This window comes from Pseudorca crassidens, chromosome 3 (assembly GCF_039906515.1).
Source record: "Pseudorca crassidens isolate mPseCra1 chromosome 3, mPseCra1.hap1, whole genome shotgun sequence".
In the NCBI taxonomy this organism is placed as follows: Eukaryota; Metazoa; Chordata; class Mammalia; order Artiodactyla; family Delphinidae; genus Pseudorca; species Pseudorca crassidens.
In genome coordinates this window covers 128,407,625-128,423,179 of record NC_090298.1, presented here as the reverse complement: position 1 = coordinate 128,423,179, position 15,555 = coordinate 128,407,625, and the positions used below count along the sequence as shown (strand labels likewise).

The window sequence follows — 15,555 nt, the reverse complement described above, 5'->3', positions numbered from 1 at the left end:
TGTATTTCCACCCAGATTCCCAAAACTTTGCAAAATGCACAGCTCCGAGTGCCAACACCTTATTTAACTTAGTGTCACCGTCTGTGACAGCTCTGCTTTCCCAGCTCCTGTCAATTCAGAGAAACGTCTCCCCGTCGTCTCCTGCTTCCTGCACCGGAAGCTAGCACGCCCCACCCAGCTGTCCTCTTACTGAGCGTCTGACACACACATTGGCCCACAGCCCGCAGAGGGGCGGGGCTTCTGTCTCGGGGGGCTCTTCAGAAGGGATCTGAGGTCTGAGCAGCCCAACGTTGCTAAAGCACTAGCCCTCTCCCGGCCTCCTTCACTGAGCCTGTGCTTTGCCTGCCTGCTTTCTCTTTCTTTTCTGGCTCAGCTTGAGACAGAGGATCATTCCAGAGGAGGCTCAGGTCTTGGATTTTAACGGCAGTGATGGAAAAACATGAGAATGTTTCCTGGATCTACCAAAAGGAACTGGAAGATCCATTCAAGAAATACCTGAACAACACTGATGACTACCTAGCTTTGCTCTGCGGGCCTCCACGCAGCCACCTCTTCCTGCCGGTGTCTGTGGTGTATACCCTGATTTTTGTGGTGGGGGTCGTTGGCAATCTCCTGGTGTGCCTGGTGATTCTTCGGCACCAGACTATGAAGACACCCACCAATTACTACCTCTTCAGCTTGGCTGTCTCCGACCTCCTGGTCCTGCTTCTCGGGATGCCCCTGGAAGTCTATGAGATGTGGCGCAACTACCCCTTCCTTTTTGGGCCCGTGGGCTGCTACTTCAAGACGGCCTTCTTTGAGACGGTGTGCTTCGCCTCCGTCCTCAGCATCACCGCGGTCAGCGTGGAGCGATACGTGGCCATCCTCCACCCGTTCCGTGCCAAGCTGGAGAGCACCCGGCGGCGGGCCCTCCGAATCCTCGGCCTCGTCTGGGGCTTCTCTGTTCTCTTGTCTCTGCCCAACACCAGCATCCACGGCATCGAGCTCCGCTACTTCCCCAATGGGTCCTTCGTCCCGGGCTCTGCCACCTGTACGATCATTAAGCCCATGTGGATCTACAGTTTCATTATCCAGGTCACCTCCTTCCTCTTCTACATCCTCCCCATGACGGTCATCAGTGTCCTCTACTACCTCATGGGGCTCAAAGTGAGTATCCAAGCTGGCTGCAACCGTTATGGCAGCATCCCTTCTTTTTTCTCTTACTCAAAGTTCGGAGAAACATTTAGAACTGGAGAAGTTCAGAATTGGAAGGGAGCATAGAGAAAAATAGGATGAGCTCAGAGGGGAAACTTGGAAGTTAAAGGACTGGATTCAAATTGGACAAACAGTAACCACAACTATAAATCATTTCCTTTAACTCACCTTCCATTGTTCTTCCCTCTATACCTGTGGTTCTCAAACCTAGGTGTTCCTACAAATCACCTGGAAACCTCACTATGGGTACCCATGGGCAGGTCGCTCCCTCCAGGAAAATCTGATTCAGTAGGTCTGAGGTTGAGCCTCATTTTAAATAGCACAAGGTAGCTGCCCACGGAGAGACTGTTTCACACCCTGCTGTCTCTTTCCTGCCCTCACCTGCTTTGCCTGCATTGAAATTTTCCTCTGCACCAACTTGGTCTGAGTATAAAATAAACAATCCCTGCCTATTTTATACTCCAAGATGAGTATAGTTTTAAAGTCAGACCCTTCTTTGTGGTTGCTTTGATCCTTTGGTTGAAATATCAGATTAAAATGCAAAAATATGGCCTAAGTGAGATCAACCTGGACTTCTTTTCAACAGGTGGAGATTGAGGGACAAGGAATTAAACAGAGTACATAAAATAGATTTGAAGACAGTGTGAATAAGAGATAGCTGGAATTAACAGAATATTATTACTTAGTTTGCAACATTTTATAATTAGAGCTTTCTCTCCTGTGCTCATCACGGTAAACCAATTTCTTTCTTTTCTTTTCTTTCTTTCTTTCCCTTTCTTCCTTCCTTCCTTCCTTCCTTTTTTTCCTTCTTTCCTTTCTTCTTTCTTTCCTTTTCTTTTTTCCTGGATCTGAATTGTCTGAAACTGTTGTTTTGTTTTGCTTTTGATGAAGTTAGGAGTGAGTCTATATGATTCCTTTCCTGGTATATTCTGCAGCCAAATTCATAGAGATGAAATCTAACTGTGACAGTTTTATACCCATTTAATAGGTAGGTTGTGTAGGAAATAGTCATGAGACCACTTAGACTCCCAGGTCTGGAGCTCACATATAATATGCCTTTAGGCAAAGCCCCTTAATTCTTTCCTGGAGTTAGGTTTTACATTTATAAAATGAAAAGGTTACATCAGATCATATCTAAGTCTCCTGATAGCTCTAACAGCCTGTGATTCCCTAAAAAAAAAGGAAAGGAAAATCTGTGAGTGGGAGCAATGTGAATTATAAATGAAAGTAAAACAAAGCAGACATCACATTCACATCATACATACCAAGATGGCTCTGATACCACGTATTATGTGATAATTAATATACTCCCATCTCAGTGCATCTCTGAGAAAGGTGTGTGTCAGAAATGAGTGTTCCACAGATGGTCCTTTCAAATAAATACTGTGCCTAAGCAGAGTGGCAACGTCTAAGGAGAGAGAATAGATTTTAAGTACAACAGATGTCTGGACACAGGAGTAAATCTAATCAGGCAGAGTTATGCCAGTCTCCGGGAGGGCTGGCCCCTATAATTCCCAGAGACAAGTGTCAACCCAGACTAGTTCACAGTCATCATGTCTTTAGAAAGCCCTGTGTATCCAACTGTGGCGGAAAGGACTTCTGCATGATTCCAAATATCATGAGCCCTATGAGAAATATCCATCCCAAATTTATCAATACCATCTCTTCAAACGGCAAACAATCGCTTGCCTTGGATCAATTTAGAGGAAATATTTAACTGTGAATAGGAAACACGTTTCCCCCCAAGCAATTAATTTAAGTGTCACTTTGTTTGGTTGTCATGAATCTACAGCTACCTTGTATCAGAAGCTAAGTGACAGCTCAGACAACGGCTTAGAAACCACCCTAGTTTGCTTTGTGTGTGTAGTGCAACTTACAGCATCCTATTCTCAGGAAGGATGAGGTGTTACCCAGAGGACACCAGGAAAGGAACTATGGCTTAGAATGCCACTTCTATAGTAACATTTAATTTAAAGACCTCTAGGCTGGGAATCAGAAGTAGGCCTTAGTCTGTGGCATTGGTCTCAAGACCTTTGCACCTTTTGCTCTATTTTTGCCAGAAATGTTCCTTCTGTCTACCACCACAATCGTTTTTGCCTTTCTAACCCCCACTGATCCTTTAAATCATACTTCACTCACACTTCCTCCAGGAAGCTCTCCCTGATTCCCTAACCACCTGGTTCCTCTCTAGGTGCTCATGATTCTTAGCAATTTCCCATCATTGCATTTATCACAATTTATAATTCTATATTTGTGGTTCCTTAACTTCTTCCTCTCCAACTAGACTGTAAGCTCAATGAATGAGTAAATGAGGCTAAATTATTTCCTTTATTGCTGGACTTCAGCTTCTCTACCTTCAAAATGGGAGACTTGAAAACACTGTCTCAAAAAGCCTTTTTGATCTAAAAGATTTTTGAAGAGATTCAATCAATTCTGAGGAGTACTGATTCTCATGGCAAGTCGAAAGTTATGATTGACTGTGGGCCCCATTGCCTTCAGAAGGCAGAAAACCAAGACTGATGTAATCCCAGGACCAGGGAAGAAGGAGGGGAGCAATACGTATGTTCAAAGCTGAACAATCAGAGCTGCTCCATCGTTACAGGACACAAGTGTCCACTGAGCTGCTCTCCAGGGTTCGAACATAATGGAGTTGGGAAACAGGCAATCCCAGGGCAAGTTCCTTCCCACCTGGGAAGCTCTCACCTAGTCCTTGTATCTCCCACATGCAGCATTAAAGCTTGAGCCAAAGAGGATGGATTATGAATTGTAGCAGAATTCAGCCAGGACAAACAGGGTTGGACTGGTTTTTTTTTAAATAAACGGATTTTGTTCAGATTATAGAGATATTTACACAAAAGCTATGATTATATCTTGGCATCCTAAAGCTATATAAATGAATCACAGTCTACATAAATGAACAGCTGGTGAAATGATTTTAAGCAGTATAAACAACTGATCAGGATTATACATCAATCTGAATGATAATCAACCTCACGTCTCCCCTTTACCTTTCATCTTACATAAAAATAAATAAAAGGAGTGACGTAGGAAGGGTTCTGAACTTCCTATAGAGTGATGACAATTTTCCTCTCCTATTTTTGTAAGTTGACTTTTAAAGTGTTTAGGGGTGGGTGAGAATAATTAATGGACAAATATCTACTCTACCAAACATCTGAAGGGAAATGAAATTATTCAACAAGAAATAAAGCAGCATTTAATATTGGCTAGACAAACTGGATTCTATTCTACTATGTCAACCCTTTCAAATTCTGCTGGGACAATGTATAATATGCATAAATATTCTGTTTCTGACTCTTCTTCTAGTTGGCTAGTTGTGTCACTGTAACCTAAGGAAGCTGAAATGTGATGATTAATAGACACATCATTTTTCTTTTCAGTGCAAACTGAGTTGTACAAGAAGCCTGTTCATAAAAAGAGTGTGTGCACCATTTGCTTGCTGTTTGATTTAAGGAAGTTTTTCCCTGGGGTGGAGAAATTCCCAGTGAGAATAGTTAGACCCACCGAAGAAGTGACTAACAGATCTTAAAAATCTTTCTTTGTTCTTGACTATGGACTGGAATCAAATAATGGAATAACTACCTTGTACTAAGGACAAAATTTTTTAAGTGGTATGAAATCATTAGAACATAACTGAAGATGAGTTAGGAAGATGTGCAGTTTGGTGCATTGCTCTAACCTTCAACACCAGTGGTTTTCTTCTCAGTGTATCTGGATGCTTCTTTGCATTAGCACGGGTACAGCTTGTGGTGAATGGTACCATGAGAAGGAGAATTTCTAGAAGGGACTCAGTAATGCACATGAGTGGGCCTACAGTGACAAATAAATATTTCATAAAAATGCCTTTCGAGTAAACCCAGGACAATAATCAGAACCACAATATATGAAACTTTTTTTTTTTTTGGCCATGCTGTGCAGCTTGCAGGATCTCAGTCTCCCACCCAGGGAATGAACCCGGGCCATGGCAGTGAAAGCCCGGAATTCTAACCACTAGGCCACCAGGGAACTCCCAGAATCACAATCTATAACTTACTGAGTATCATGTGCCAGCCATTGAGTTAAGAACTATACCTGCATTATTTTGTTTTACTAGTATATTAATAACATCACCTTTAGTTCTCTCCCATTTATTCCTAATAACTGCACAATATTTTCTCCTATTTCGTTCAAGTTCTAGGTGACTCCGAAGGGTCAAATCTCACAGAACTTCAATCCCTCACTTTCTGAAGACACAGGTATATGTAGGGAACACCAATATATCCAAGAGACAGATGGCCAGTTTTGTTAATCATCCACGTGGATACTTAAGGGCAGTGCAATGCTGAAAGCAACCTGACTTCTAGGAGCTTACATGTTTGTTAGAGACAGGATATTGATTTGTTGAACTTTGGAGGCAACTATTAATGATCTTTTCTTCCAAGTCTTATTTAATTTTAAATACCTTCTCTAAAATATTCTGTAGGGACTTCCCTGGTGGCGCAGTGGTTAAGAATCCACCTGCCAATGCAGGGGACACAGGTTCGAGCCCTGGTCCGGGAAGATTCCACGTGCCGTGGAGCAACTAAGCCCACGAGCCATAACCACTGAGCACGTGCACCACAACTACTGAGGCCCACGCACCTAGAGCCCGTGCTCGGCAACAGGAGAAGCCACCACAATGAGAAGCCTATGCACTGCAACAGAGAGTAGCCCCACTCGCCGCAACTAGAGAAAGCCTACATGCAACAATGAAGACCCAATGCAGCCAAAAAGAATAAAATAAATAAATAAATAAATTTATTAAAAATAAATAAATTAAATATTCTATAAAAATGCCATCTAGCCCAGGAAGCTCACTGCGTCTTAGAGCATTCTGTTCCACTGTTGCACATAGCACACTAATTTCTTCTCTATACTGAATTGAAATATGTCTCCCTATAATTCAATAAATTGATCCTAATCTACTCTGAGACTATATAAAACAGGTTGAATTTTCCTTCCACTGATGGCCTTAGTTTGTCAAGACTTTCTACATTGCTAATGAGGGAACTCCAACTCAATCTGACAAAATATGAAAGAGAGCATAGACCTGAAAAATCCAGAGGGAGAGCTGGCTCTTGGGGAAGATTAATCCAGTAAGACACACAGTGTCATCAAGGACCTAACTTTATTTCTTTTTCTTTGCTCTTCTTTCTATGGTATTGGTTTCAACCTCCAAATCTGCATAGCAGTCCACTGGTGGCTCTAAGCACATTCCTTATGGTGAGGAAAAAACAAAAAGCTCCCTCTGGTAGTTCCAATAAAAGAGAAATGAAACTTTCATTCCTAAACGTATAAGCAAATATCTGAAATCTCATTGGTCTCAATTATCCAAACACTGTGACTGAAGGAGAGCAGCTAAGTTATCTAGGGACTAAACCTGTATCTGGAGATGGGATCATTCCCACCCAAATTAATGACTATGAAATGGAGAAGGAGTAAATCCACTAGGAAAATCAGGGCACAATTGGTAAGAGAAGAGGAGAATAAATGCTGGAGAACCAATCGGCAAATATATACTATATTATCTTCTAGATATATGATGGTAGTTTATCATGAGACCTTAAAGCTTCTTTTATCTGGCTGACTATCACCACAAATTAGAAACATATGAATTGAGAAAAAATTCACAACTAGATGAATGATGTAGCTCTTCAGTGGTATGTGAGTTCAGAGGAAGGAGAGGACAATGGGCTACAGTAGCCACAAGTAGGTGGGACTTGAACTGGGCAAGAGAGATTGCATGTACAGGAAGTGTTAATATTTGAAATTTTCAGATGCTACTTTAAGGATCACCATATCTTCCAACAAGGAGGAGTATATTTTAACATCTAAACTCAGAAACACATATACCCTTATGGGTAATATTTGTAAAGCAGAGTTTCCCCAAATTGTGCTTCTCAAGATGGTACCAGGTGTTCCACAGAAATGGGTTGGGAAGGGTATTGTTTAGTCAAAGAAGCACTATCCCCTTTGAGGGTGGGAGATGTGGGATGTGCAAGGTAAGGGTGGAGGAAAGGTGATACACTGTCCCCCATGGAAATGTGTAATGTCCATTAGCACTTTAAGGCTCTGAGAAGACCCAAAATAAAGACTATAAACTTCATGAAGCAGAAATAATACCTGTTTTTGTTTTCTACTGCCTACCCACCACATGGCAGAGGGATGTCATTCTAATAGATGTCTAATAATTATTGAATAAATGAATGGATGAATGAAAAAGCCTAACATTTTTTAACTTCAGAATTTCTTATTTTTCAAGGAATATCTATTAATATGCTACAAAACTAGGGTTCTACAGAGTAGCATAGGGTAAATGGTTGCCTGGAACTTGGCCACAACCATCTATCCAGTTGAGTTAGGTGACCTTGATCCAACTCCACCTCCAACTTATGGTTAAACATATTCTTACATGTTAACAAATTCTTACATTTCTTTAAGTCCAGTTTTTTGTCTGCAAAATGAGTGTTAGAGTCACACTTCTCAGCTGTTAATGGGAGGAAAAAATCTTTCCCTTTCTTTATATCTCTTTGCATTTCTCTTGCAGCTGAAGAAAGACCAACCCCTTGAAGCAGATGAAGTAACTGCAAATATTCAAAGACCATCCAGAAAATCAGTCACTAAAATGCTGTGTGAGTCCTCCATTTTGTATTTTGCTTGTTTGTTAAAGCAAAGGAGTTATATTTGGTATTGATCAAGTGCTGCTGGGATCTGGATCAAAATTCTCCTGAAACGTAGTGTCATGTTCTGATCTTCTGTGGCTTACTCAAGCATCTAGGACCTGTCTATTTTGTTCTATTTTGGTTTTTAAACCTCAGAATAACACACTAAATCGCAACCATTGTAATACACTCTGTTCAATGCTTGGTAAATCATATCCACTCTAAGAGCCTTTAAGTATCTCTTTTCCCCCCTAAAATGAGCAGGTGGTTCTTACCGATTTTGTGTTATGGGTTTCTTTAAAAATATCGTGGAAACAGTGAATTCTCCACTCAGAAAGTGTACGAACGAACATACATCAAATGTTTTACAATCCATTTCAGGGGGCTCCTGAGCCCCCTGATACCCAAGCTTGGACTCCATGGGATCTTTTACTTCCAGAATAAGGACATCTGGCTGAGAATCCTTCTAAGTAGTCATTCCTCTTATAACATTGTATGATTTTATATAAACGGTACACTCTTTTATATAGATATTTTAAAACACATCCAGGCACTGATTCACACTCTCCCAAAAGAATGTTATAAAAATATATGATCCAACTGGTCTAATGAGATACCAATCAATTAGAGAAAGGAGGTTTATAATATACTTTCCAAGTCACAGCATGAAATTTGGAAGAAACAAATCCTCCAGGCGAATATGCATATGAAACACTCACTGTAACTATGTGACGTCTATGAACCAAAAAAAAAAAAAAAAAAAAAACCCAAAAACCTGTGAGGTCACTGTATGTCTTTTCAACTCTACTAATCACCTTCTTGAAATTTTTTAGCCCCTGTTAGCACTTGACTTTCCCTACTAAGAAATCGAGTGTCTTCAATATTTCTCCCCATTTCTCTTTGATCATAATCTCTCACAAAAGGACTTGAAGTGTACTCACATTAAAGTCACAATGATAAAATATACTGTGAACTATTTGCCTTTGGGGCAGAGAGTTTAATTATAACATGAATTAAATTTTTAACTAGAGGGAATTGTAGGCAGTAGTAAGCAGATTAGGGACTTTTTCTTGGGAGGTAAATTCAGCAGAATCTTCCAGATATTCCTGAAACCACATCATGCAGGCAGACAACTTACTCTGAGTGTTTTAATGCCAACAGGAAACATATGTACTATTTACTATGGAAAACATCAAGTGTGCTCTTGAGTACAGAGAATTGTAAAATGAACACCAAAATACCCATCACCCAGCTTTAAAAGTTATCAGCTCATAGCTCATCTTGTTTCCTCTATATCCTTATCTCTCCTTTAGCCCCTACTAGATTATTTTGAGGTAAATCTCAAGCCTCAAAAGGAAAGGAAAGGAAAGTATTTTACAACTTCAGGAGAGAAAAAAACATACATGTTTATTTTTCTGGAGAATAAATGCCCCTTAGAGAAACTATGGTAGCACCAATCTCTGTCTTGGGAGCTGAAAGTAAGAAACTGGAAGGTGCAACTTCCTGTAAATCTGTAATCATTTGAAAATAAATGTAAAAACAAACATAAAGGAAGTGGAAGGAATTCTGTGCTCTAGCAATTTATAATATAATAGACACATCCCCATCCCAATCCTAAGATGCTTGTATTACGCTCATGGTTGTTTGACCTTTCTCTTTCCCCTGACACCTTACAGAATTTTAAATGATTAAAATCATAGAAACGTCTAATTTTTTTTCTAGAAAAACAGACAAATTCATACTATACTTCATAGTTTGTTATTAATCTATAACTTTAAAGAACACCAAGTTGCTTGAACACAATCATTTTACTTATATATCCAGTTTATGTGATTCCAACAGTCTACCTGCAACATAATTTATTTTCCACAATAGAATGTTTTCAGAACTTTGAATACATTCAATACTATTCTAAATATCCTGAAGGAAACTTACATTACACAAGAAATCCTTTACAACCATATGGAAAACTGATTCTCAATCCTATAAAATTCATTCTCATGTTTACATATTCTATGTAGAGTCTCTTTAGGATCTAGTTGGCCATTAGCAATTATAATGTAACAAAGATGGAGGGGAAATGCTAGAAGGAATGGATGAACTCAGGGTGGGCACTGTATACCTATTCTTGCTTTGACTGCCTTTGACTCTCCCCTTCATCATCCTTTCCCAGTTGTCTTGGTCTTAGTGTTTGCTATCTGTTGGGCCCCATTCCACATTGATCGGCTCTTCTTCAGCTTTGTGGAGGAGTGGACTGAATCCCTGGCTGCTGTGTTCAATCTCATCCATGTGGTATCAGGTAAAATTTAGCTCGTTGGGGTGTATCACAGGTGTCCAGGTAACTGCAGCCTCTTCATCTTGCTTAGAGCAGTAGGTTCTATCTGTATATACCAATTTATCATGGGGATCTGCCATACTGTAATGAAGACACTTGATTTTTATTTAAGTATTGATTACATATGTTACAGGTTCAAAAGAAATACACCTTTTTACTATTTGAGACACTACCTTATGAAAGACCTCAACTCTAAGCTTGATGGTTACAGCAGGAAAATGGTCAAAGGAATGATTCCTTTGGTTCTCCTTTCAATGGCCATGTGATTTAATTGGTTCTTATTTATTAAACATCCATGTCCCTGAAATCCTGTATTGTCTTCAGCAAGTGTTAGACCCTCATGAAAGCCAGCCAAAGCGTATTCATGGGGCCTCAAGGTCTGCTTTTAGGCTACTTTAATGCTGCTTGTTAAGGACACCATAGAATATGAGAGAGAGTGGTTGAAAGGTTACTAAATCAGAGGACCTGGATTTGCATCTCAATACCACCATTTATATTCTGAGTGATACGCAGAATATGGATTTCTTCTTGCCAAAGTTTCCTCAACTGTAAGGTGGCAATAATGCCTGCTCTATATACAACACAGGCTGATGGTAAGAAGCAAATAAAATAATAGCTATTGAAGAACTTTTTAAGCTGTAAAATGCTATAGCCTATCTTCTACAACCATCACAAGTTTGTAAAGTAGATATTATCATCAACATTTTATGGTTACAAAACAGTTCTACAAAGAAGAAATGACTTGTCCAAAGACACTCAGTTGGCAAATGGTAAAAACAAGGTTCAAGCCTGAGTCACCTAACTTCCAGTTCAGGGTTCTTTCCTCTAAAATGCAGCAAAGAATGGCCACCTGAGTCTTTCTTTCCCAGTCAGTGTAACTATTAGTCTTAGGGTCACACCACTTCTATCCCTCTACCTCTGCTAGTCACTGGACGGTCCTATGGGCTCTTTATCAAAGACATCATTAAGGAAGAAAGATAAGATCAATTTATGCAAGTTAAGCTCCAGATGTGCACAGAACAGAAACAATAGCATTCATATGTATACTGAATACCATATATATTATCTATTTTCTACAACCATCTTTTTTGTACTCAGCAGGGCTTGTGTACAGTTTATACCTGGACATTAGGACTTTCCTCCACGTTAAACTATTTATTATTCTGGACAAAAAATCAAAAATGTTTATGGCTCTGATCTTTGTGGTTAGTCTTAGAAAATGGGAGTGTTTAAATAATATATACACTACTATATGTAAAATAGATAACAAATAAGGACCTACTGTAGAGCACAAGGAATTCTACTCAATACTAGAGTGGATATATGTATAACTGATTCACTTTGTTGCACACCTGAAACTAACACAACATTGTAAATCAACTCTACTCTAATAAAAATTTTTTTAAATAAAATAAGTTATTCTTTAAAAAAATTGGAAAACACACAAGATCACATGAAGCTTGATCTACACTTCTCCAGAGGCATCAAGACAACCATTTTAAGATTCCCAAGTTGTTCATTTACAATAAAATTTTCCTGTTAAGATGTAATTTCTCCCTTCCCCACCTTGCCAACCAGATGATGTCTAAACCTCTTAAATGCTACCCCAGAAATGGCCCCACTTGCCTTTTGACCCTCAAGTTATAGTATTTTCATTCATAAACCATGTATTGAATGCTTGTCAAACTGGTGAATTAGGGATTTCTGCACATTCTGCATTATTCTTGCACAATAATCATTCTCTAGCACACTGGTGCACGCTAAGCCTTCTACTTGCAGCACTCTCTCCTCTCTTCCCCAATATCTCCTACCCATTTCATGGTCTCGCTAGAGTCCAATCACCCCCATTAAATTTGTCATGACCATTAGAGTTCTTGTGTTTATGCCATCACGTGAATTTCCATAGCATGACTGTTGGTGTCACATATTTTGCTCTTTTCTTAACGGATACTGTTTGGTACCATCCTTTTGTTAATTACTGAAATTAGGCATAAATCTTGTTCTGCAATACTATTCCAAGTCCTTGGAGAACAAAGTCTAAATCCACTACCTTCCAATGTGCCTCAAAGTCGTATAATGAGTTCAATCAGTATTTATTTATTTATTTTTTGCGGTATGCGGGCCTCTCACTGTTGTGGCCTCTCCCGTTGCGGAGCACAGGCTCCGGACGCGCAGGCTCAGCGGCCATGGCTCACGGGCCCAGCCGCTCTGCGGCATGTGGGATCTTCCCGGACCGGGGCACGAACCTGTGTCCCCTGCATCGGCAGCCGGACTCTCAACCACTGCGCCACCAGGGAATCCCAGTATTTCTTTATTGAACAAATTAACAGTCTATAGAAATATTACCGTCCTACACTCCTCCCTGCCCAATTCTGTCCACAGGGCATATGGCACTCTGAATGTCCTGAACTATATAAATGAGGACAACAGTGAATGTGTTGAGGACAGCACCTATCACTTGTTTTATATTCTTATTCTCAGCCCTTCTGTAGACAGTAACTCAATTTAATCCTCACAATAATCCAGGGAGGTGAGTTAAAAAGGTATTATCATCCCCACTTTACAGAGAAAAGGAAATTGAAGTGCCCGTTCTGTCCAGGGTCACAGAACAAGCAAAGGCCAAGATCAGAAACTAAGTCCTCTGATTCTCAACCTTAGGCTCCCCTTGGGCCTTGCGAAAATAGAATAGGATACGGTAATAAAGGAAAAGTGAATACCAACCAAGAAAATGGCAGTGTGCAAGACATTTGGAGGAGAAAACAAATGGAAAAATACAAATATTCAATAAGGTGGGAAATAAGGTGGGAAGAACCATCAAGGGGAAAGGCTAGGCAGGGAAAAGACATTGGGGAATACTTCTTTGAAGAGATATTTAGCATTTTAAGAAGTCTCAGCAGAGACTATGCCTTGACTGATTTACTATTCCTCCATTACTTGCAGTTTCAAATGATAGATTTAAGCAAAACTCCAATGAGATAAAAAAAAAAAATCTCTCTTTCCTCTGATACTTAAGCATCTCTCGTTAATGCTATGGGAACATGTTCGTTGATTAAACAAGTGGGGATCAAAGGAAGTTGCCAAACATCTCAGAGAGATCCCATGCCAGCCTCAATTTTTCCAAGACTCTTTAATCTTTCTGGGTTTGATTTCTAAGTACACAGGTGGTAGATCTGTTCAGAGAATTTGTATTCTCAATTAGAGTCTTATGTATATTATCACTTCCAAACGAGGCAATCAAAGGGATTCAAGACCTTTGTTAAATAGTTATGCTTCTCCCTGTCATACCTCTCCCCCAATTTCTCCTGGGCATGTCTCTTAATCTCCTGCATTCCAGGTGTCCTCTTCTACCTGAGCTCAGCTGTCAACCCCATTATCTACAACCTACTCTCTCGCCGCTTCTGAGCAGCATTCCGGAATGTGATCACTCCTTCCTGCAAACAGCGGCCCTCCCAGAACCACCCACAGGGGCCATCTGTGCAGCAGAACATCTTCCTGACAGAATGTCACCTTGTGAAGCTGACCGAAGATGTGGGTCCCCAGTTCCCTTGTCAGCTGTCCATCTGCAGCTCTCATTTCCCCACAGCCCTCTGTACTGGACAGGCACTAAGAAAGGAACTCTCAAAGAGCTGACGTTCCTCTATGGCTCCACACTAGAGGGAGGGACATCCCATAATTTACGCCTTCCTGTATGATATTACGGAGGTAAAATGACCCTTAGAACTTATATATCCAATTCTAGGTGTTTTTTTTTTTTTTAACAAATGTGAAAACTGCTACTTAAATCTAGATCTAAAACCCAGAACCTCCTGATTTTTAGTTAGCTTTCCACTATCTTAACTGCTTCATGCCCCTTTATTAGTTCATGAAAAGAACATGACTAGCAAAGCATGGCACATATACTTTGAGCCATTTCCACTATTGGGAATGGTTTGTCCTGTTATTCACACTCTGAATCAGGCTGTCTTTCCTACAACCAGTGGTTTCTGTGAGACACAGAGGGAGACATGGAGAAGCTGTTTATATGATTTGAGGGGTCCACGCCAGTTCTTCCATAGCAAGCTATTTACCCTACTGCCTCATATTGTGCCATTATAATGTGATTCCTTGGAGTCCTGAAGTCTTTGACTTTAAGAGTCCTCCTGATAACACAGGAATGCTCCTCAGAACTATTATTCCCACCTGTTCCAATCCCCAAGTCATTACCAGACATTCCTCACCAGGGGTGGAATTAGATACAAGTTCCACTTAGAGAAGAATGGGAAGAGGGAGAAGGCTATGGTGGAAGGTCCAAAGAATCAAACCATACCAAACATAAACTTAGTTGTTTCATAATTTGGTCTAGACTTGGATTTCTAATAACTTATGTCATAAGCAGACAGAGGTACGTCTACTGTCTCAGAACAGAGACAAGTCAAATGGTGACTATTGGTCTCAAACCCATGACTTCCCCCTACTCAATCCTTCATTACCTCTATAACACTGTCACTCATATAATATGGGTAAAATCTACCTTCCAGACTCACCTTCCATTGTATCATCACAAATACTATATATTTCTACTCAAATTGAAATACTTGCGCTTATGAAAACACACCCCCGTTTCCCCAGCTGCATATATATGTTTATAGAATGCCTTCTATATTTCCATTCTCCATCTGATGAGATCCTACCCATTCTTCAATGTCCAGCTCAAAGTGGTACCTCTTCCATGAAACCATGCTTGATTTATTCAAATAGAAGTGGTATCTGACTCTTCTATCAGTTTATGTCTCTTAAGCTCTTTCTTCGCACTGCTCTGTATTTCCATGATTTATATTCTTGCTTTGCCAGAATGTAAATTTGTCAAAGGCATGAAGTAGCCTGTGTTCCTTTTTGCTGTTACTGGAATCCTGACAATATCGATAACAGTGGTAGATGTTCAATAAATATGTGATGACTTGTCTCACATTCCAATGTACTGAGCCAAATAAACAGCTCCAAATGAAACCGTGTTAAAGAGCTGAAAGACTAAGATTCTGTTTCTGACAGGGTCGTCTGACCTTCAGTTGGCCGTTTAATCAGCCATGATTATAACGGCATGCCTGCTGTGCTTGCCACGTGAGAAGGCTCTTCTCAGCCCCAGGCTTTACTGATGATGAAACATGCAAGCTCTAGCTTTTTAGTCTCTGAATTCTCCCCAAGTTGAAAGAACCATTCTACTAAAAAATGAGAATACTGGTCTCTGACATCACTTCTTCAAAGTGATTCAATATATTTTTTAAATCGCTTAGCTAATTATAAGCCAACTTTAAGGAATCTGAATTCTTAGTGATGGTTTATGTTGGTGAG

General features: G+C 40.1%; 1 protein-coding gene across 1 annotated transcript; it reads left to right on the top strand.

Moving 5' to 3' along the window:
• Positions 1 to 276: 276 nt before the first annotated feature.
• NMUR2 (neuromedin U receptor 2) lies at positions 277 to 15,193 on the top strand. The gene is made up of 4 exons (XM_067730130.1): positions 277 to 1,146; positions 7,778 to 7,862; positions 10,066 to 10,191; positions 13,562 to 15,193. The coding sequence occupies exons 1-4, from the start codon at positions 430 to 432 to the stop codon at positions 13,627 to 13,629; spliced, it is 996 nt and encodes a 331-aa protein (XP_067586231.1). The 5' UTR covers positions 277 to 429; the 3' UTR covers positions 13,630 to 15,193.
• The last annotated feature ends 362 nt before the right edge of the window (positions 15,194 to 15,555 follow it).